This window comes from Neomonachus schauinslandi, chromosome 12, assembly GCF_002201575.2.
Source record: "Neomonachus schauinslandi chromosome 12, ASM220157v2, whole genome shotgun sequence".
NCBI classification, from domain to species: domain Eukaryota; kingdom Metazoa; phylum Chordata; class Mammalia; order Carnivora; family Phocidae; genus Neomonachus; species Neomonachus schauinslandi.
The window spans coordinates 63744857-63768404 of record NC_058414.1 but is presented as its reverse complement, the minus strand read 5'-3'; the positions used below and the strand labels follow the sequence as shown (position 1 = coordinate 63768404).

The following is a 23548-nucleotide window of genomic DNA, read 5'->3' as shown; positions in this document are numbered from 1 at the left end:
GTGAGCATTTATGTAGCAGAGAACTCTGTTTATAATTACTCCAATCTGGAAACCTAACTCCGTTTTATATATGAACACAAATATTTTTAAGAAATAGTGAATTTTCCAGAAAGGCAATTCTTTTGCAAAGGGAGGAAAGATTACTTTTTCTAATTTGGAACTTTAGCAGGATTTATTTACCTGCTCAGCAAATCAAGTCCCTGACAGCAATGTTGCTTTATTTTCATGTCTTTATGAAAACACACCTGTATTGATTTTCCTTTGTAGCTGTTATTACATCTAGCTGCCTACTTCATTATTCTTCTAGTGTAGCTGTGGCCAAGTATTTACATATTGAAATCTGCTCTGTTTTATTATACATTATTTTCTCTCTAGTCCTCCTTTGTGTTCTTACATATTGATCTTTTAAGACTTGTTAGGTGGATAGTATTAATTATACATTTCACTTCAGGATGGTAAAGGGGCATTCCAAGGTATCTGTTATAGGAAGGGCTGGTTTGGTCTGACTGGGCTGTTAACACTGGCTGACCCTCTTGGGGGCCTCTCTGCTCTCCGACTAAAGGACCCTCAGGGTCTGAGCAGATGGTTCCTGATTACAAATAATTATGTCGGCTCTGGAACACATGTATAACATTTATGTCCTGACTTAACATCCAGGGGATGTGTATCTCTATTTCTGACCATCTGCGAAGGCAAGAGAATCTTTGCGCTACTTGATCAGCTGTTGGGAAAGGACTGTGAGCCCTGGTGGTTGTATCTGCTTTTGCCCCAGCTCTGCCTGCATTGCTGTTTTGCACCTCTATCCTGCTGGCTGAGTCCCTCTGCGCCCGGTCTGTTTGGCATTTTGGAATGGCATCTCAGAAAGGTGAGATTGATTATTTCGGTGATCTGATACACAGCTAAGACAAAAGGCCTGCTTTCTTAGGGCTCCCAGGAGCTGCCAGAGGGGTAGGGAGGGAAGTATTTGAGCTACATAAAAAGCAAATCGCACAAATCCCTTTCCTTCTTGCATATCCTAATTCATTTGTTCCCAGCAAATATTAATGAAGCACCTAGTGTATGTGGGATCTTATTTCCGGCTTTGGTGATGATAATATAAGGAACACAAAAGCAAAAGTCATTGCTCTCATGGATTTAAACCAGTGGGGGGGACAGACAATAAGCAGACCAACAGATAAAATGTTCAGGTAGAAGTGGGAGGAGGAAGAAAAATACGGCCGGGTAAAGACTAGAGGAGGGCTATTTAAGACTTGTGAAGGAGGCCTGGCTGAGGAGGAAGCACTGTTGGGAAACAAAATGATGTGAGGAGGGAGCCAGGCCATCTGGAGCAGAGTATTTCAGGTGGTGGAAACAGCACGGGGTCCCCCCCAGGTGCAAACAAGTGGACATTTTGAAGAAATAGCAAGAAGACCAATGCAACCAGGATAAAATGAGCAAGGAGGAGAGCGCTGGGAGTGAGGCTGGAGACCTGGCTGAGGGATAGATCACACATCTATCCCTCAATAAAACTGTAGGGTTTTATTCCAATGTAATGGGAAGCCAAAGGTGGGTTTGCAGGATAGTGATGATACCTGATTTACAATCTTGAAAGATCACATTGGTTGTTTTGCAGAAAAGGAATAAAGAGAATACCGGTTATAATGTTCTAGGCAGAAATTTGTAGAAGCTTTGACTAAGACAGGAGTTGGATAGATAGTGAGGACTGGCTGGGTTTGAGAGCTATTTTGCAGGTAGAGCCTTCAGGCCTTGCTGATGCACTAGTCATGTGGGATGTCTGAGAAATAGAATAACAACAGATAGATGACCCTTAGGTTTTTGATATAGACACTGGGTGAAAGATGGTGTCATTTACTGAAATAGGGACAATTGGGGGAAGAGTTACTTTGTGTAGGGGAGGAGAACATGCCAAGACTTTCGGTTTGACAGGTTGACTATGATAAGCTTACCAGAAATACAAATCAAGATCTCAAGTAGAAATCATAAATAGAATTTCTAAGCAAAGGAAGTGTTCTTAAAAAGAGAAACTGATTACATGTTGCTTACAAGTCAAGATGAAGATTGAGAATTGACACTGGCCTTTTAGAGGTTGTGAGGACCTTGCTGAAAGTGGTTTCAGGAGTGACAGGAGAGGAAGCGGATGGAAACAGGCTCCAGAGAATGAGAGGTAAAACATGGAAGAGTTGTGTTAGAAGAGACTCGGTGACTCGGTGGAGTTCACCGAGCGGCCTCCTGCACAATATTTACATGCATACGATCCAGTTAAGGGGAGACCTGTTGGGGAGGGGAGATAACGAGAGGGCTGAAATTCTTGAGGAGGCAGCCCGGAATGGGATTCGGGGCTCCAGCAATCATTCTGGGCTTAGAAAGAAGCAGTGCCAGTTGATTCACCGGAATAGGAGAAAAGACAGAGCACATTGTAGAAAGGCAGATAGGTCGAGGGATGCGAAGTTGGGAGGATGAGGGGGTTCTATTGTATTTTCTTAGTGAAATATGAAGCAAGGTCATTAACTAAGAGGGAGTAAGGGCAAGGAAGCTTCGAAGGTTTGAGAATAGCAAAGAATACACACCAATCTGACACATATTATGTGCTCTAGAAATACCGTTTTTTTTTCTAAGATGAAGTGATGTTATGGGTCTTAGGAGTAGAGAGAAAGGGGAGAAGATCAAGTGGCCATCAGGAAGGGACTTGTAGTGACCCTGCAATTAAGTATCCAGAAGAAATGGAATGCCACTTCTGTCTTTCTTTGCTCATAAACTTCAGCCTTAGGGGAGAATATGTCTCAGAGAATGCAACAGGGTCAACTGGGTAATTGTGAGCATCATTCAGCTAGTTATGACTTAATCAACTTTCTCCAAATTATCCACACCCCATGGTCTTGGTGGGCAACTATAGTCCTAAAGGGAAGGATCGGGAACCACTGTCTGCCCTTGAAGGAGACACAGGTGGATGGATAAATTCCACACATTCCTCTCCAGTCAGACAAAGGTAGAGTGCCTGCAGACAAATTCCTTTCTTGTGTGGGCTCTCCACCACCAGCTCCTGGGACAAGCTTGCTTTTGGAATGTTCACACGGTTCTGCAACACAAGGAGGGAATTTGCTTACCCAGAATGATGACAATGCTATACTTGATGGGCTTTGATTTTTGCCTTTGAGATGAGCCCTCGGTGGTAACTGGTGCACAGCTTTCCATCTGGAGATACAGAAGGGGAATGCTGAAATGGAGTGGTGTTTTTGCCAATAGGAACATCATAGGTTAGATCCACAGCTGTCATGGGACCACTTAGATCCTGCTCACCTCTGCCTGGGAGGACCTCCTCGAGTATTATCAGAGTAAAGATGGCTTTGAGCCGGATGCTAGAAACTGCTCAGGTTGCAGCTTAATATAAAATGCAAATGCATTGGGACATCCAGACTTTCTCCAGAGTCTTGGCTGAATGCCCTGAATCAGCCAAAGCTGGAATTAGCCTTGTGACCTGGAATTAGCCAGGGGGCAATTCTGAGCTACCCATCCAGTCACTTCAGGAACTTAGGGCAAAGCCATTTTCTTAGAATGGTTACCCCAGACTAATTCGTTCATCTAACTCAGAAGATCCACTCTCAACAAAAGCTCAAGCCAGGGATATGAAAAACAAAACAAAACAAAACAACCTGTCCCAAGTAGGAACCTGGATATATAATTTAATTCTACGTGGGCTGTTGTTTGATGGTAAACACACGAGGGGTACGTGTGTATACCAATCTATTAGAGTATAAGCTTGATGGAGGCAGGGACTTTGTTTTCTTCACTGCTGTATCCTCTAAACTTAGTGAGTGATTAATATATATTTGTTGAATCAATGAATACAAACCACTCTCTAGTTAAGAAGTAGTGGTAAAATAAAAGTTGATTAGGGTGGACAGAATTCAGAGTGATAGCTCTTAGTGAAAGGAGTGTGTAGGTGGTACATTTGGGAATGGAGATGTTGGATGCAGAGTCCCTTGCCACTGCGGAAGAGTTTTTTCACTGTCAGAGCTTCTGCCAGGCAATATGGCGCCTTTGTGAAAATTGAGAAAAGGTGACCTTCCTGTGGATGCCCGCAACCTTGCCCCAGCACACCCTTAGCGAGGGAAGCAGGGATGGGATGCCAGGCCCATGCACCCTTAGCTGGATGCCACTGATTGGGGCTCAATGAGCACGACCCTAGCAGTGGCCCATGTCAAAGGCCTACCCGGGGCACCTGTCATGTGGGGCAGGATGGTTGTACATTGCTGTGCTTGCCTGTCCTCACTACAGTGTTCAGATTCCACATTTGAAATTTATTTTAATCCCAGGGAAACTGGTCTGAAGTTTATCTTTGCAGTATTATTCTAGACCCTCTCCAGTCTAATCCAGCCCAATCTGACCAACATGGCACATCTGCCAAAAGATAAGGACTGAACAGAAGAGGCTAAGATAGAGTTCCTGTTCTCTAGGAGGTTTCAGTCCAGCAGGAAAGGTCACACACTGTCCTGGGTGAGGACAAGCCTGGCTGACATGAGGGAGAGGAAAACCAGCTGTGAGGGAGAGAGCCATCCCCCGTTGTTATGCGGGGAAGGCTGCAGGGCAGATGCAGAGAATCCAGAGGTGGAACTGGTGGGTGTGGGAGTGAGATTGGGACAGACACGTGAAGCAGAGTGAGTGTCCTCACCCAAGACGTGGAAACCAGAAAATGTCAGATGTATTTGGACCATGAGGGAGTCACCTCACTTGGTTGGAGCTTAAAAGGATATTGATTTTCGGGGGGCGGGGGGGGGGGTGGAGAACTGAGGCCGAAGTGGAAAGATCTAGAACGTCTTCCCAGGGAGTCTGGGCTGAATTTCTGAGGCGACTGCAAACCACTGAATCTTCTGAGTCTTTCCAGAGTGTGAACATTTACTCACTGGAGAGGACAAACGGTTATCAGGAATAATGGGAAGAAGCTTTTATGTTCAATAAGCTGCAATGCTAATTAGAACTGGTGTTTTCTTTCTTAATGTATACCTTGTGAGGCCACTCTTAGGAACTGTTAGGGCTTCAAATTATTCTGTGCATTTCACAGAACCACAAGACTTCATGGCATAAGGAAGCAAACGTTGCAGAAGCATTTACCGCAGCGGTTAAGCTGGGGGCGATGTTGCCCCTGAGGGTTACATTTGCCAATGTCCGGACACATTTTTGGTTGTCTCAGTGTGCTGGGGGCGGGGGGGCTGCTATTGGCATCTAGTGTGTAGAGGTGAGGAATGCTGCTAAACATCCTTAGATGCATAGGAGAGTAAAACAGAATTATCTAGTCCCAAACACCAATAGTGCCAAGGTTGAAAAACCCTGATTTCCATGGTGGTCTCCTGGGAAGGAGACAGGCTCCAAGGTCAGACCTGAATATACTTTCCAGCTCTACCAATCACCAGCTGTGTAACCTTAGGCAACGACCAACCGTTTCCAGCTTCAGATTCCCAGTTTAAAAAACAAGGCATAAAATACCAAACTCAGAGGCTTTTTAAAAAGGGGCAGAGGGAGGGAATCTTACAAGCAAATTCTCCACTGAGCATGGAGCCCCACACGGGGCTGGATCCCACGACTGACCCCACAACCCTGAGATCGTGATCTGATCATGACCAAGAGTTGAACGCTTAACCGACTGAGCCACCCAGGCGCCCTGCACCAAACTCAGAGTTTTGAAGATAAAAACAAAATAATGTATTTAAGATGACAAGCCCTATGCTGAGAATGTCAATTCCTTTACTAATTGGGATGAATAAAGTTTTGATAGTATTTCAGGATGTATATGGACTGCCTTTATGGAAGTGAACAGACAGTATTACTGCATTTAGATTGTTATCTGTATATAGGAATTATATACATCCAAAAATTCTCCCAGAAGGATTTTACCCAGGGGAGGCAAGTAAGAAATACAGCTGACCAAATTATATCCTTTCAAAATATCCCCATTTGCTGGAGTAACAGCTGGTTCTGAAACAATATGGTTGTGAAGACTTGGTTGGTTTTTCAGAAAAGTTCTTGAGAATGACATTTGTGCTCTAACTTTTTTAAATGGAACCTGGCAGTACTTTCCACAGGGCAACTGGGTGACAATATAATCAACTACTTGCCCTTTGATCTCCCAATGAGATCAGTGAAAAACGTCTCTAATCTGACCACTCTAGGAAATGCAAAGCCTCCAGCTTCTAAAGATGGCTCTTCAAAGAGAACTGAGCTACAAAATGCCAGTAATTCTCCTTTATTGGGAGATAAAAGGATTATTTCCACCCAGACCTTGGTGCTGAGCTGGAGCAAAAAGCAGTTAAATCCAGCCATCCCTGCGCATTAATAGCTGGGGTAGCCTTGAGGCAGCAGGTCCATTAGGTTTGGGACTGGAAGCAGCATGCTGCCTTAGGCAGTCTTAATTCACGGATGCATCCCTAGTGGGGGCCCACACTGTCCATTTAGTCTCCAAAGGGCCAGTTCCTGCTCCTTACCTCGCCATGCTTCATGCCCCTTGCTGAGCCACTGGGAATCCATTGTTTTTGTGAACTGAGTGCCTGAAGGGGAGCAATTGGTATCTTGGGATTTTTAAATGAGATAGAATTTATTCCTGGTTGGGAGGGGACTATGTCATCTCTGGGCTTATAATGAGTGCAGGTGATTTGTTTGTAACAAGGAAATCTACCCGGGGATGTCTTAAATATTTTTTCACATATTGGGAAGTCTATGTATTTCGGGTTGATTTTAAAAATTTAAACGTTTTTAACAGTCATGCCCGAATTGTAAAATTTTTAAAATTTGAAATTAATTTTTGATTTCCGATCATTGATAACTGGTTTATCTACAAATATAACCTCAGTGTTAAATATTTCTAGTGCATTAGGTCTCATCTGCTTAGCTGTGGGATTTTGACCACTACCTTCCCTTGGGGTTTTTTTGACCCTCTAACAAACCAGAGGTCATAGCTAGATATGAGGAGGTATGACCTAACTCATCTACCTCACAGCTTTTTCTGTTCCTCAGCTCCTCAGCTCAGGTGGAACCAGGAAGCCTGGCAGACCTAAAATAACTGTGGCAGAGACAGGTGAGCTGTCCAGCAAGCCTTTTCTTTTCAGCGGCGTGTAGTCATATGACTAAGCTCTACCTATGGGAATATGGGAAGAATCCATGGACACTATTCTCAGGCCTGGCTCAGATAAACCACCTGAGTAATCCTCCTCTCTCTCTTCCTTCCACCCCTGACTGTTGGATGTTGATGCTGAAGGATATCTTACAGCCATCTGTTAAGTGCGGCAGAATCTTCACCTGCTTGAGTTTCTGAATGACTGTGTGGAGCAGGGCCCTTCCCTTTGACTTTTACTGTTGATTGGACTTTAAACAAGGAACAAAGTTCTACTTTGTTAAGGCTACTGTATTTGGGGGTTTCTTTGATATAGCAGCTAGTGTTTCCTTAACTGAAGCAGAAGTTGGTATCTCATATGCAACGCTATCATAACAAAAATCAAAAACATGTGGCATTGGCCTGTGGGCTGGCAGCAGGTGGCAAGGAAATTGATATTGGAAGCTGGGACACTAGAGATCCATTTCATAGAACCATCACATATGATGCCTGGGAAGTCAAACTGTGTGCCTACTGAGCCTGGAGCCCATAGGACAAGCCTGGGTTAGCAGTCAGGGCTCTCCAGAAAATGGAACAAATAGGAAATACATAGAGATATACATAAAAGGAAATGTATTATAGGAATTAGCTCACAAAATTGTGGAGGCTGAGAAGTCCCACAATTTGCTGTCTTTAAGCTGGAGAACTAGGAAAGCTGGTGGTATAATTAAGTCCAAGTACAAATCATGAGACCCAAGGAAGATGTTTGTGTAGGTCTGAGCACAATGGCTGGAGACTCGGGCAGTCAATGGTGTAAATCCTGGTCTTAGCCCAAGGCCCCAGGAACAGGAGTGCTGATGTCCAGGGACAGGAGAAGATGGATGTCCCAGCAAATTGACCCTTCCTTTGTCTTTTTGTTCTATTGAGGCCTTCAACAGATTGGATGATGCCTACCACATTGGTGAGAACATCTTTACTTAGTCTACCGATTCAAACACTTCTAGAAATGCCTTCCAGATACCCAGAAATAGTGTTTTGCCAGCTATCTGGGCATCCCTTAGCTCATTCAAGTTGACACATAAAATTAGCCATCACACTTGGTAAATAGAATGTTAATAGTGTATGTTGATTGCTACCAGCTGTGTTTAGCAAGGTATTAGAAAAAAGAGATGAATTCAGACAAGAGTTGGTTGGTTTATGAACAAAAATGACAGGAGGTTAAAGAAAGTCTTACAATTTGGGATCTCATAGAGTTGCAAGTTTCCATTGCTTTCTGGCCCCTGATAGTAACAGATACATACTTTGCATGACCTGGTGCAAATTGGAAATGTGAGTGGAGCATTAAAGCAAATGTGTATACCTTCTAAGTGTGCAAGTCTTATGCCAATGGAGCAGACCCTGATCCCCAAATTAAGTTATAACATTGAGAAGTTTTAACCAGCAAAGACCCATTCAGAATCGTTCCTGAGGCAAAGATGAGACTAAGGATGTGGCCTCCTGACTATTGTTTCCGATGGCTTCAACCTAGCTTCCATTAAGTTAAAGACAGGGATGGCATGAGGAAGAAAAGAAACAAGTCAGACCTGAGAATTTTATTAAGAAAGACTTTTTGGGCATGGTTCCTGGCACATGAAATGGACTGAAAGCAAATGGATCAGAAGTCTACTACGTTTTTGAGGAATGATGTTGCCAAATAAACCATGAGCTCTATATCTTTTTCACCACTTTGAAAGATCAGATGTTAACATTTTTACTAATCCTGTGGGTAGAAAATTGTATCTAACTGAGGTTTAAATGTGCATCTTCCTGATCATCAATGAGGTTGAGAATCTTAGTTTTGGCCATTCCTTTTTTTTCCCCTTCTGTGAAAGGCCTGTTTGTGTATTGCTGATTTTTTTCTATTTATCTCTTGTTGTTGTCGTATATGTTTTTTAAAATTGAAGTATAATCAGCATACGATGTTATAAGAGTTTCAAGTGAACAACACACTGATTCAACAATTCTATCCATTACTCAGTGCTCACCATGCTAAGTGTGGTCACCATCTGTCACCATACAATGTTATCACAATATTATTAATTATATACCTTATGCTGTACTTTTCATCTCTGTGACTCATTTATTATATTCATCTTTTTATAACTTCTCCCACTTTGTACTTGACTTTTTAAATATTAACAGAGTCAAATTTATCTATCATTTCTTTTATGATTTAACATAAAAGATCTTGTTTGGATCTTGTTTAAGAAGTCCTTCCTTATCCCAGTGTTATAAAGGTATCATCCTACATTTTCTTTGAAAAGTTTTATATATACTGAACATAAAGGAAACCTCACTTAAAACAGAGTCAGAAGTGAGGTGCTCACTCGCACGTACCACTCCCTGCAGGCTGCCCAACCAACAGAAAGAAGAAACAGAATCATTTTGACAAGGGAGCTCACTTTTCACACAGGAATTTGTCTCCTGCCTTTAAGAAAAGTAAGGAAGATCCCTCCCTGCTCCAGCACCAAGGCACCAACCACTACCTGCTGCCAGTGAGAAACCACCGCCACCTGGAACTCTCGTTCTCCAGTGACCTTTTGTTCAGAACAGCCCTCCCCAGGTTCCTCCTAAAACCTAATAAAACCTAATAAAAGCTCACCTTCCCTTCTTCTCTTTAGACTTGCCTAAGGTTCGCCATACCTTGCTTGTCCCGAACTGCAATTTCTTTGCTGTTCATGAATAAATACATTTTTTACTTAAAATTGCTCTTTGCTCTGCTTAAAGTTAACAAAATTTCAGTCTCCAATTCACCTGGAATTTGTTTTTGCCTATAAATTGAGGTAAAGAGCCAGTTTTATTTCTTTCCCTATGATCTTCTGACATAGATCAAGTTTTCATATACGTGTAGGTTCTGTTTTGAGGTTGTTTCATTTTCTATTTGTCCATTGTATTGTGTCACTACCATACTCTATTAATCACTCTGACTTTATGATAGATTTTAATATTGAATACAGTAAACCTCCCCTACTTTGTTCTAGTTCTCCAGGAGTGTCTTGGCTATTCTTGGCTCTTGAAATTTCCCCGTATATTTTAAAATTGGTTTGTCAAGCTCAATAAAATGTCCCATTTTAATTTTGACAGGAACTGCATTAATCTGTAGATTGTTGGGGAGAACTGACATCTTCAAGCTATTGAATCTTACTATCCATGAACTTGTTATAAGCTTCATTTATTTATATCTTTCTACTTTTTTTTCCATGAAGTTCTTTATGTCTTTTGCTAAATGTCGTTATAGGTAGAGAAGCCATTTTGCCTACATTTTCCAATGAAGAAAGGTACTCAGAGCAGTTAATGGGCTTATCTTAAATTCACTTAGCTAGAAATGAAGAGGACTCTAACCCAGTCCCTAATCCAAAGCTTTTTTATCCACCTCATTCTGACTCACTTAATTTGAAACGCAGTTTGGATGTGCCATGGATCGTACCACGTCTCCCAAGCCACAATGGCCGGATGCAGTCATGCGCAGATAGGTTTGCGCGTTCTGTGGCTGCACCTCGGCATCTCCCGTCCCTATGCAGTTAAATGCTCTATTTTACAGAAGTAGATACCCCTAGGCATCAAAAGCATGCCTGTTTATGAAAGATTACCTACAATATTGAAAATCTCATCCCCACTACTTCTTGCTTTCCGCACTTGTTTGTGGGAAAGTATTTAGATCATTTATTAAACTGTTCTTTTTCTTTTCTTTCTGTCCTCCTCTGAGGTAGAGAAAACAGACATACTTGCCGGTAAGAAGAGTGGTTCATAAACGAATGAGAGCTTGGATTTTTGCAGCCTGTATTTACACAGTGTGCTTCTGTTCACACTAATCATTGCTGATGTCCCCTTGTTGATGAGCAATAATCCTGGCATGCTAACACCACTGGAGATCTATTTACCAGCCAACTCCATAGCTGCCTGGCTGTAATAACAAATAGAAAATCAGGTGAGTTCCATTTATGAATCAGATACAGAGAGTACCTGGGCTTTTGACACTACTATCTGCTCCTCATTCTAGAAGGGGCTCACTGGTGTTAATATGGACAACTAAAAAAATAGCAGTAATGGAGATGTAGACTTGTATTAAAGAATAAAAATTGACTGTAGCCATTTTCGCCTTTGGGGAAGGTAATAACATATTGTATACCAGTGGGAAAACTGCTCTCTATGTGGCTTTGTACTATTTCAGAGACTGGAGGACAGGGGAAGCCAGTAGTTTAGGGACTGGAAATTCTAGTAGCAGGGAGATATGGGGGACTCTGGAGAGAGACAGAGCCCAACCACAGTGGTGAAAAGCCTGCTGGAAAAGGGTGGGGAGCAGCTGATAGGATGTGGAAACCTTTCATCACCTCAACATTTGCTTTATTTACTCTTGGGAGTGATAAACTCAAGGAAAGTGATGTGGATCCCATGCTTGCTGGGCCAGGAGCAGAGGGAACAGAAGAGCACTCTGAGGAGGGGTAGGTGAATGTGACAGCTCAGGGGGAGAGTGTAGGACACGCCAGCCTCCTGGAACTGGCAAGAAGCACGGGACAGGGGTTTAAACCAACCTGATTTAAATCTGCAATATAGGAAGACCTCAGCCTACCGAGATAAAATTGGGCCCTTGACCAGTGGTGGCCACCTTTTAGATTTTAAAGACTTCAAATCAAAATACTTCAGGGGCTGGGGCCAGAATAGCGCTCTCAAGGCAAAATTCTAGGGAGTCGGGTGGAAGAGAAGCCATGCCAAAGAGCCAGGGTTTGGGTTTTTTCACTTTGAGCTCTTTTTGTGTGTGTGTGTGTGTGTGTCAGTCATTTACCACCTCCCTTTCTTCAGTGTCCTTTCTGAGAGGCAGCCTGGTATCGGGGAGAAAACAGGCTTTCTGGTCAATCGTATGTGCTTAACCTTCACGCCTGTCCTCCATTTGTAAAAGAGAGATGATAATGCGCCTTGCAGCGTTGTGTATGGATTCAAGAAGATACAGTATGGAAAGAACTTCGTGAAGTGGCTGGCAGGAGAGGCTCTGTCTGTTCCTCTGTCTTGCCAGCTTGTGTTGATAGACTGAATAAACAAATGGATCATGGCCAGACCATGTATAGAAACAGAGCCCTGACCCACACTCTGCAGCAACCAGGCCAGGAAACCAATCCATTATCTATAGTAACCAGGCCAGAAGGCCAACCTACTGTGTACAAGTCAAATTTGTGGCAAGTCAGTCTCTCTCCCCCTGTCCAGTAAGACCTGTAAAAATCTACCCCAAACGGTCAACACTTGATTAATGACTGACAGCTTCTTTAGTTTTTGTCCCTGTTTTCAACTTAAAACCAATCAGAGGAAGCCAAATATATACCCCTAACCAACCACATGGGATGCCATGCTTCTACTTAGCCTACCTGCAGCTTCCCATGCCAATAGTCACCAGCCAGGGCACATCTGAAGTCTTCCCTTTTTCCACTATAAAGTTTTCCCACTCCTCTGCTTGCTTTTGAGTCTCTGCCAAAATGTAAGGTATGGTGGCTGACTCCCTTGCAATGACTCTTTTGCAAGCTCTGGATAAACAGCATTTGTCTATTCTCATTTGGTTGGTCTTCAGTTATTTCCACAGTGTCTTTTTTTTTTTCTGATTTTCCCTTTTTATGGACTAAGTGTTTGTGTCCTCCCCAAATACATATGCTGAAGCCCTAATCCCCAACGTGATGGTATTTAGAGATGGGGCCTCTGGGTGGTGATTAGAGTTAGATGAGGTCGTGGGCGTGGAGCCCTCATGATGGGATTAGTGCCCTTACAAGAAGAGACACCAGAGCAGGTGCTCTTTCTCAATCTCCACCCACCCCCATATGAGGACACAACAAGAGGGAAGTGGCAGCCATCTACAAGCTAGGAATAGGCTCTCACCAGGAATAGAATCAACCAGCACCTTGATCTTGGACTTCCCAGCCTCTAGAACTGTGATAAAATGAATTTCTGTTGTTTAAGCCACTCAGTCTATGGCACTTTGTTATGGCAGCCTGAACAGACTAAGAAACCCCCCTTTTTACTTTGTTCCCCTTCAAACCCAAAGCTCTGGACCTTCCCAAACCCTCTGGTCCCACCACACTTGATCTGTCCACCATCAAATCAGGGTCATGCACTCTAAGTAACAACTTGATCAGTATATGCTTGTATAGTGCACATTACTCAACCCAGGCTACAAATGCACTGCTCCTGGGTTCTCCTAGAGATAGTACCTTAATGAAAAAGGACTGATTCCATTGGTTTGAATTTCAGGCATCATAGAAGGCTCAGCAGGGAGATATCTGAGGGCAGGCAGAGGCATTTTTTGTATCTCTCATAGCAACCTCTGGGTACTTCCCTATTGCTTGTAGCTTCTGCATCCTACCTATATATCAGGATTCATCGGATCTTGGTCATTACCCATTCACTGAGAATGTAAGTTTTGAATGTTTAAGGATTCATCAGCTTACGATATATCTCTCTCTATATATCTCTCTCTATCTATCATCTATCTATCTATCTATCTATCTATCTATCTATCTATCTATTCATCCATCTATCCAGCTAGCTATCATTTATCTGTATATGCACATGCATATTCTAATATTTATTATATATTCATATATTTATAAAAGTGATATCACTTTCTCCTTAATCTAATACATAATAGACATCTTTCTATTGCAATAAGTATACAACACAATACTTTTTACAGCTGTAGTATTTGATTGTATGTCTATATAATTATACTTGATCCCTCATTGCAGGTATTCAGAACTTTTCCCATTTTTCCTGTTTATAAACAATGATTCTTATATTTTCTTTCCATTCTCTCTCTCTTAGATTTAAATCTTTAAAAAAGTTTATTTCCTTGTGGCATATGAAGTAGGACTATAGTGTATTTATTTCCAAATAAATTGTCTCAACAACACTAATTACTGAACAATCTCTACTACTCTATCAATTTGAAGCACTTTATCATACCCTAAATTCGTAAGGTTTCCTTTAGAGCTTCTGTTCTGTTCTAGTCCCCTCTTCATGTAATTCTTTGATAGCGATACCCTATTTCAACAATTATAGTATTTAATATATTTATTTGATATCTGATAGAGGAAGGACATCCTCCTCCATTTTTTTTCAGACAAATATTCTGACTTTTAACCAAAGCCACTCATGATGAATAAAATGAATGCATTTGTGTTTATTCTTTTGGATTGCTCTTGTTCTTCTAGAAAAACCAGGGTGCAGAGACTAGACTGGTGTGAGGGAGTCTGTGTGGAGGATCTGCGTGGAAGCCGGAATGAGTCACAAATTGAATGAGAGGTATTCCATGGGTGGAAGATTTCTGAGCAGCCTGCACACACGTCTGGGCTACTGTTGTCAGTCACTGTGGGAGTCGGCTGCCTGGAACTGTGTCTCCCACTGGAGGAGAGGTTGTCAAACGTGGTTGCACATTAAAATCATCCGAAGAGCTTTCCCAAAGTAACGATGCCAGACCTCACTCCAAACCGAGTGAATCAGAATCTCTCGGACAGGGGTCTCCAGGTATAGGCGCATTTGAAAATTTCCCCAGGCATTCCCAGGGCTTTGTACCGCTGCCGACATGTGGCGGACAGAGCAGAACTGAATTGAATTCAGATGAAGACACCCAGACTTATACGTCTCTACCAATTCTCCTAGAGAAGGGACACAGATGATTAGTGCCCACTTGGGAATCTTTATGACTTTCCCTCCGTCACACTGGGAGAAGAAGCTTCAAAGTGAGAAAAATGAGCATGGTCTCGGTCCAGTAAAGGTACTAGTTCAACAGTCTGAAAAGAGGAAGCTTCGAGACCATTTAGGCTGTCCCCGTATTTTAAGCTCTTGAAGGCCAGAGAGGTTAGATGACTTTGCAAGGTGGCACAGCTCTCGGTGGCACATCTGGAACAGAAACCAGCCTTTTGTATTCCAGACATCTGTGTTATAGCCCGCTGTCCTCATGTGAGTGCGTGTGAGGGAGTGTGTAAGTGTGGGTGTGAGAGACTGGGTGTGTGAAGGGGGTGCATGTGTGCATGCGAGTACTAGGAATGGGAGGAGGTGGGGAGCCTGAACAGAGAACTAGTCGCATTATAATAAATAGAAAACCAGGAGCCCTGGCCCCTCTCTTTCTGGCACGTGGTTCACTGCGTTCTCTCCAGGTTGGTCTCCGGCAGGTGCAGCAGTGGGGGCCTGGGAGGCAGGGTAGGCCTCCAGGGCCCAGCGCCGGCCGTGGGGGAGGTGCTCCGCACTAAGGTTTACTGATGCAGAATTTGGGGAAGGGCTATTGTGAGTGGTCTCAGGCTCATTCTGGGGTGAGATGGTGTGTTGGGAAAGCATTGACCATGCTTTGCCTGGCTTAGAGTCCAGGATTGTTCTGTGGATGGATGGCAGTTTTCTCCATCTGTAAATTCAAGCCAAGTAGAAATGTCTATGCTCACATGTCACTGAATGTGTCCTCCTTGAACAGACCTCTTTTCACCCCAATGTCTTCCAGGGTGTTCCTCTTTGCCAGGCCTAAGAAACTGGGGCAACCTTTGGATCCTGGCACCCAAAGTCCACCCCCCCTCTTTCTTCTTGAGTCTTCAGGGAGGCCACATGGAAGAAGCAGTACCTGCCAGGAGAGCCTTTGGTGGGTCTGATCTGCTAGCTGGGTCCTGATAGAAGAGTGCAGGCTTGTTGTATTCAGGCAAAGCCCAAGCTCTGATTTGCTAGAGAAAAACCACTACAGAAGCAAAATTACCCAAGAGTTGGGTAATGCCGATTAGAGACTTACCCGAGCAGTTGGAGATCATGGTCTCGTGGGCTTTGCTCTTAATCCAAATGGTTCGGATCACAATGGCATAGATGGCACTGTGGAAAGCACCAGAAGTAATACTAACATGGCTGGTGGGTCCCTACTGTGAGGACTGTGAGGACACAAAAAGGGGACCCCCCCCAGTTACCGGGGGGGGGGGTGTGGGGGGGGGGGGGGGGGTCTCTAAACCATGCCTGGCCCCTATGCTTGCTGATTATAGAATCCCAGCATGTTACAGCTACCTCTCTTTTAACTGAGGAGGCTAGAATCTGGTGAAGTGAAATGGTTCTCCAAGATAACTCATATGGTTAGAGGTAGAGCTGAGATTAGAATCCAAACTCAGGGTTTGGGATCGGAAATACTTTTATTTGTGACCAGCTTTACTGCTTGCTGGTTGTATGACCTTGACCTTAGACATTCTTTAATGTGGCCCCATGATTCCTGCCTCTGGTATTCATACCTTTGTGATATCCCCTCCCCTTGAGTGCGGTGGGAACTGTGACTGGCTTCTAATCCTTGCATTGGGCTGAAGGTGATAAATGTCTGTGATCGTGTAAGATTGTAGTGCCTGTCTTGCTAGTGTCTCTCTCTGTTGCTACCATGAGTCCTACAGTAGCAGAAAATTAATTCTGCCAAGAACCCCCGGGAGTCTGAAAGAAGATCCTTCCCCAGTTGAGCCTCTGATGATACCCCAGCCCTGGCAGACACCTTGTTGGTTGCCTTGCTTAAGCAGAAGTAAGCCATGCCCAGTTAAGCCATGTCCAGACTCCTGACCCACAGACCCTGGAGATAATAAATGTATGTTGTTTTAAGTAACCAGGTTCATGATAATTTGTTACCCAGCAATAGATAAGCAATATACTGACTGATACAGGCTGAATGTTTGCATCACCACCCCTAACTTTATATGTTGAAATGTAAATGACCATGGTGATAGTAGTAGGAGGTGGAGCCTTTGGGAGGTGATTAGGTCATGAGTGCTCTTATAAAAGACACCCCACAGAGCTCCCTAGCCTCCTCCGCCATGTAAGGACACAAGGAGAATTCGGCTGCCCAGAAGAGAGCTGTCACCAGAATCTGACCATGCTGGTGCCCTGTTCTTGGACTGCCAGCCTCCAGCACTGTGAGAACTGAAGTTCTGTTGTTTACAAACCACCCAGTCTGTAATATTTTGTTACAGAAGCCAAAACAGACTAAGGCACTGGGCCTCTGTTGACACTAAAATGGACTTAATAACACAAACTTCTTATGCATTTTTTTTTTTTTTTGGATCCAGTGTGACAACATTGAAAATGCCAAGCACAGTGCTTGGAAATTAGCAGAGATTCAATAAATGTCATTTTCTTTCTCCTCTTTCTTCCCCATTTTTCACGTAATATCACACCTACTGTAGCATGACATAATCTATACCTAACAGGAAAACAAAGTGTTAATGACTCAAAAGCATCAGGAAATTTTGTCTTTTGTCCCCTTTGATAAATATAAAAATTTATACTCTTCTTTAGTTAGTTACGTGATGCTTCCAATATATTAAGAACCTCAACTGAAAACTTTGGGACAAAGCATTGCTTTATTTTAGAATAGCACAAACTTCCCTCTTGAGATTTACTGGTTAAAACAAAATCAGAGGTCTGGTCTGCAGTGGCTGATGAAGCACTAATTGTTTTTAATGATCTTTAGAATATAACCCAATTAATGAGTGTGTTAAAAAACCTTCTGCTCCTTATTGCTTTTCCCATTCTTGCTTAGTGAACCCCTCTGAGTGCTCCAGGTGAGCTTGGAGTCTTTTTGGAACATCCCCAGTTCTTTGCATATACCTGCCCAGGGATTTTTCTGGGATTTGCATGTCTACATTAAAGAAGAAATGAGGAAAAAATTACTTGTGAGTCTATTCTTTACCTTGAGTTGGACATTTGTTACAGCAGAGAAACTTTTTCCCCAGGTAAATGAACTACAAGGAAAGGTTACAGCCAGTATGAAACATTAATTATGTATTACAATTGCAACCCCAGTGCTAAATCAATCAATAATTCAAATATTTATTGGCCATCAGCCATATACACAATGGAAAATTAAGGAAGGTCTTATGTGTTAGGGGTTTGGGACTAAGTCATCTCTGCCTCATCTCCTTAGGATCCATCGGGCAAGGGGAAAGCAACTCCTAATAAGTAGGGTGTCCCTTTATTACCCAAATCAGGCCACTGCTCAGAGCAGAACAGTTATGCATCAGAGAAATCTCTGAATTATATTTGTCTCCTTCTTCTTCCTTGTTTCTTTCATCAGCAAGTTCTATGGTCTGTCCCTTCAAAATGTTTCCATGATTGTTCTTTCTTCTCCATTCCTGCTCCTCAGCATCAGTCCAGATCCTTACAAACTCTTTTTTTTTTTTAAATATTTTGATAGGGTTTTTTTATTGTGGTAAAACAAACATAACAAAATTTACCATTTTAACTATTTTTAAGTGCATGGTTTGGCAGCATGAAGTACATTCACGTTGTTGCATAACCATCTCCACCATCCATTTCCATTCTTCCATTTTTCATCTTCCCCAACTGAAGCTTAGTACCCGTTAAAAGTATTCAAGAAGGCTTCATGAATGTTCATATCATCCTCATATGGGGCCATACTAATCTCTGTATGATTCCAATTTCAGTATGTGTGCTCCCCAAACGAGCACCCCTTATGACCTCTTGCCTGATTATTGTGATCTTCTAATGCCTCTACTCAGCTACTATCTTGAATGCCCATGCTGCCATCAAGGTGGAGCTCTAGGACACAGAGTAATTCTCTGGCTTAAAACCCCCCCGAGTCTCCACTTTCCTACAAGATGACATCCAGGCTCTTATGCAGGGCATCAAAACCTCCCACAATCTGCCTCCGCCTTCCTCACCTTTACCGTCATCATCCTGCTTCCCTCCACCCCACCGTCTCCCAATGACCTTTCTCCATATCAGCAACAGGGGTGACCAACAGGAGCAGGCTGACAAAACTAACCTTGACTCCATGCTTCATATGTGGTTGACTTTGGGTGAATCTGAGTTCCAGTGCCTTTCATCTCTCTGTGTCTGCTTTGCTGTCTTGCTGAAATGCATTTTTAAACCCACTCTTCATGTATCACTTAGCTATGAAACCTTTCTAAGCTGTCCCTGTTCCTCAATGATAACTAGCTCCCACTTCCTTGGGGCCTCCATGCTGGTATAACGTCGGTTACACTGAGTCTTGTCTGTGGTGGTCATGTCCTAAAGATCAGCAGATCTATACATAGCCCATTCTCAGAAACAGAGCTAGAGAATAGCATCTCCACTCTCTTGTTTTAACTTCTTCCATGTCTTCGACCTATTTCCATTCTCCCAACAAATGAAGCTTTTCTTCAAGCTTCTCGGAAATCTGAAAACTGAAAGATCATCCAGATTGAAGAAAATATCCCTTATCTGTAATTGGCTGGCTAAGTTCTTGATTTTATGGGAGACTATCCAGACACAGACCCATTTTCTCTTATTTCCTTTATAGAGGCAGCTCATGATGGAGGTAGAGTGAGAGGCAAGGCAGAGAAAGACCTTGCAGGACTGCCTTAGGAGGATGCCTGAACCTGGTTCCTTAGTCCTGGCTCCACATTATGTGGTAAGAAGTGTCCAGGAAACAGAACAAAACCTTTGCTTTTCCTAGGAGACACAACAGACAGCATTCCACTCAGACTGTAAGTGCTCCACCCCTGCAGGACTCAGCACAAGGCTGGGGACTTCATGGATTACAATCTTGAAACCATAGACATTCAGAGCCAGAGGCGATCTAAGGCTCCATCTCTGTTTCACATTTGGGGCCTGAGGATTGTGTCCAGTTGTGCTCTGAAGGTCTCATTCGAGGTGAAGCATAGGGAAGACAGGTAGGAGGAGTTGGTGTTTCACTGAACAAGGCCTTTTTTCCTCTTCTAGCAGGGGTATTAAGGACACTTCCTAGTCAAAAGTGTCTCTCTCCTTATTAATTAATTCATTTCATTATATGTATTTGAGGACTTACTTTGTCCCAGGCACCTGATGAGCCATTGTGGATACTGTGGCAGAAAATACAGAGTCCTAACCTTCATGGAGCTCACATTGTATTTGTGGAGATAGATAATAATAAAATGAGGACACAGTAATATATGCTTATAAAGGAGCAAATTCTATGAAGATAAAATGTAGGGTGACACAGAGTTTATAATAGGGGCCCTGACTTGTTCTGGGGCTCAGACTTCAGGTTTGAGAGATTCAGTGCTTTGTCTGAGTTCACACACCTAGAGGATGGGTCCTCTGACTTCAAGGGCTGTTAACCAACTTGCTAACAACCTTGTTAAGAAGGGTGCACAAGCTCCTCTGGGAGACGTATTGGTCTATACCAATACGTGCTATATACGTGCTATACATGGTTCTAGTTATTTCCTGAATGCCTTCTTTGATTCCTAGACCAGGTTAGCATCCCTGCTGTGGGTCCCCTAGGGCTCTCTATTTACCCTACCACAGCACTCATCACAGTGTTATAACTCCTTCCTTAATTGGCTGCCTTCTCTATTATACAGAACTATTCTTAAATTCAGATAGCATGTGTGTCTTGTCATTTCCGTATCCCCATTACCAGGTCCAGGGTCTCACAGAGGGTGGGTGCCCTATGGGTATATGGGAAGAGGCAAGGGGTCAGGGACTGAATAGTATCTCTGTATGTAGTTGGGCTCTGGGAGACATGAAGGCAGAACTAACTTTGGGGGGAAAATGTAAAAACAGCTTGATACTTAAGAAACTAAAAAAAATCTGAGAGTCCTGATATACACAGTCCATTGGCGCCATGTTTAATGTGCTCCCAGGACAGAGAAAGTCAAAGGGATGCCTTTGCTAACTCACTTGGTACCACTGAAATAACTGAGATTTCCTAATGGTCCTAGAAGAAGAGTTCACTCTGATGGCTTCGGTAGTTCAGATGAATTCACTGATGTCTGGAAACAGCAAGTATGGACAGCTGGGTATCAGGATATTTTTTGTAGCAACTTACAGAAAACTCCAACTCAAATTATTCTAAGCAATCAGAATATTTCTTATCTCCCATAATTGCAACTTCAAAGGGTCAAAGCTGAACTTGAGAAATCTGCATTCTTTCCATCCCTTTCTCTTTTCTTTTCAGTGTAGGTGTCTCCCTGAGTCAGACTGAAGCAGTTCCAGGTGTCAATCCTGGACACCTATATCCAGAAGCAGTACCCAGAAGATGAGAAGCTGGCCTCTCCTGGACTTGTTTCCTAAGAATGGGGAAATCTTTTCCAAAAGCTCTTCAGAAGACATTCCCTCACATCTCATTGGCTGGAATTGGTCACGTGGCCATTCTCAAACCATTCACATACTGAGGGGAAGGGCTGCCATGAGTGGCTTACTATGGAATGGATATTGGAAATCCCATCACAAACATCTACCTTAACCTAGCAAATCAGTGAGAATGGCTTTTCAAAAGGTAACTCTTGCCACCCCTCAGGTAACGCCATATGGTATGTCACTTCCTTTGCTGATATGATGGGTCATTCTCCTTGACCTTGGACCACATGCCCAGAGACAGTGCGGGCCAGACCCCTGGGACCCTTTTACACACCATGGCCTTGAACTCTACTGGGCTGTACCAACCTTAGCATGGGACTTTCTCACAGTCTGATCTCCATTCCCCAAGCAGAATAAGTGGATATTTTTTTTCATATAACACGAATCAATGCTCCATGACAAATGTGCTTTTTTCCACTTATTCCTTTGCAATTGTTGGCCATGGATCTTTTATGCCTCCATCTTTATGGCACAGAGATAAAAATGATAGAAAAATGAGAAATCAATTAAGTCACAAGAAAATAACCACTGCTAAAGTAAAGCAATTACACCAGGGCTAATAACCTCCCCAGCAACAGTTAGACAGTTATGTCAAGTAAATTTTGAAATAACAGGAGTTGTATTGACCCAGAAAAACAGTGTATTGCCTTTATTGTCAGTCACTATGGTTTCAAGTCCTGGGAGCCTGATTTAATTAATGATGGAAGAGCTAAATCTTTATTCATACACAGCTCTCCTGAGAGTTTGCCCCAGACAATGCAAGTCTTCCTTCCTCTCTCCTTCCCTCCCTCTCTGCCTTTCTTCTTCTCTCCCTTCTTTCCTTTCTCCCTTCCTTCTTCCCTTTCACATATATGGAGGATCTACCATCTGCCAGAAACTGATCTAGGCTCTAAATAGCCAGAAATGTCCATATTAGGTGTGTGTGTATCAGAGTGACACGGCACCTCTGTCCTGTGATTGGTGCCCTTTATCGGTCAGACCTGCATTGTTCATTCTCTCCAACATTTACAGAGTGAGCATTAGGTACTTGATTTGGAATCCAGAAATGAAGAGACAAAGTTCTATACTCAAGAGATACAGCCACACAAGCGGGTGATGACACTACCACGAAGCCTTCATGGCGACAAGGACGAGCTGAGCTTGGAGGCTTTGGGTGAACACCCGAGGCATTACTTGGCCTAGGGCCAGCAGTGGCCATTCTGTGTGGAGTTGGTATGTGGCGTGAGACGCGCAGAATGTGAGCGGGGTTGCCAGAAGCAGGGCAGCAAGGCAGGGTGAGTGTGGAGGAGTGCTCGGGCATAAGGAACGATGTGCGCAAAGGATGGAAGGAGTGAGGGGTGTCCCTTGTTGGTTATGCCTGGAGTAGGAGCTGAAAGGGAGAGCATCAGTAGCTCCCCTGAAATAGCCAGGGGAGCTTTGAGAAAGACAGGACATCTGTCTTATGGGATATGACATGTATATAAAGTGACAATGTGGTATTAGTGGCAGAAAAGCCAGTAACTTAGTTATTTGTGTATTCGCTCCTTTCTTCGTTATGGCAATTCCTATTAACTGAAAATAAAACCATATTCAAGATGAAGAAGCAAATGACAAACGAGGGACATATTTGCAACATATAAAAAAAGAAAAAGGTTATTGTATAAGGAGTATGTCTCATGATAGAGAAAAAAGAAAATAAAAACAAAATGAAGAGACTAACAAGTTCAGAAACAATGAGAGTATTTAGAATATAAATATGCATATGGTAGAATTGCCATTTCATACCATGTAGAAAAGATAGATTATTCAGTATTCAGTAAGTGGTGTTGGGACAAATGACCTGGCATTAGAAAAGTAGATTTGAGTTAGATCTTGAATTCATATGTAACATCGAAAGTAAATGGTATTGGGGCAATTGGAAAATCGAATCAAATGCTTTTTTAAAAGAGATTTATTTATTTGAGAGAGAGAGAGCATGAACAGGAGGGGGAGAGGGAGAGGGAGAGAGAATCCCGAGCAGCGCTGAGTGCGGAGCCATTGCAGGGCTCGATCCCAGGACCCTGAGTTCCTGACCTGAGCCAGACCAAGAGTCAGACCCTTAACTGACTGAGCCACCCAGTCACCCCAAATCAAATACAGTTTTTATTTATTTATTTATTTATTTAAAAGATTTTATTTATTTATTTGACAGAGAGAGACACAGCGAGAGAGGGAACACAAGCAGGGGGAGTGGGAGAGGGAGAAGCAGGCTCCCCACTGAGCAGGGAGCCCGATGCGGGGCTCGATCCCAGGACCCCGGGATCATGACCTGAGCCGAAGGCAGCCGCTTAACCGACTGAGCCACCC

At 43.1% G+C, this 23548-nt stretch overlaps 1 protein-coding gene and 1 non-coding gene across 2 annotated transcripts in view; both read right to left on the bottom strand.

Moving 5' to 3' along the window:
- The window catches only part of NPSR1 (neuropeptide S receptor 1), a 141461-nt gene that overhangs the window by 2646 nt on the left and 115267 nt on the right, over positions 1–23548 (bottom strand). The window contains 3 exon segments of the mRNA XM_021699385.1: positions 3105–3132; positions 3134–3192; positions 15870–15946. Of these exon segments, the coding sequence (XP_021555060.1) occupies positions 3105–3132; positions 3134–3192; positions 15870–15946 (164 nt within the window).
- On the bottom strand, positions 18462–18567 carry LOC123326428. Its single transcript, XR_006541088.1, has one exon. It is a non-coding gene; the product is annotated as a U6 spliceosomal RNA (small nuclear RNA).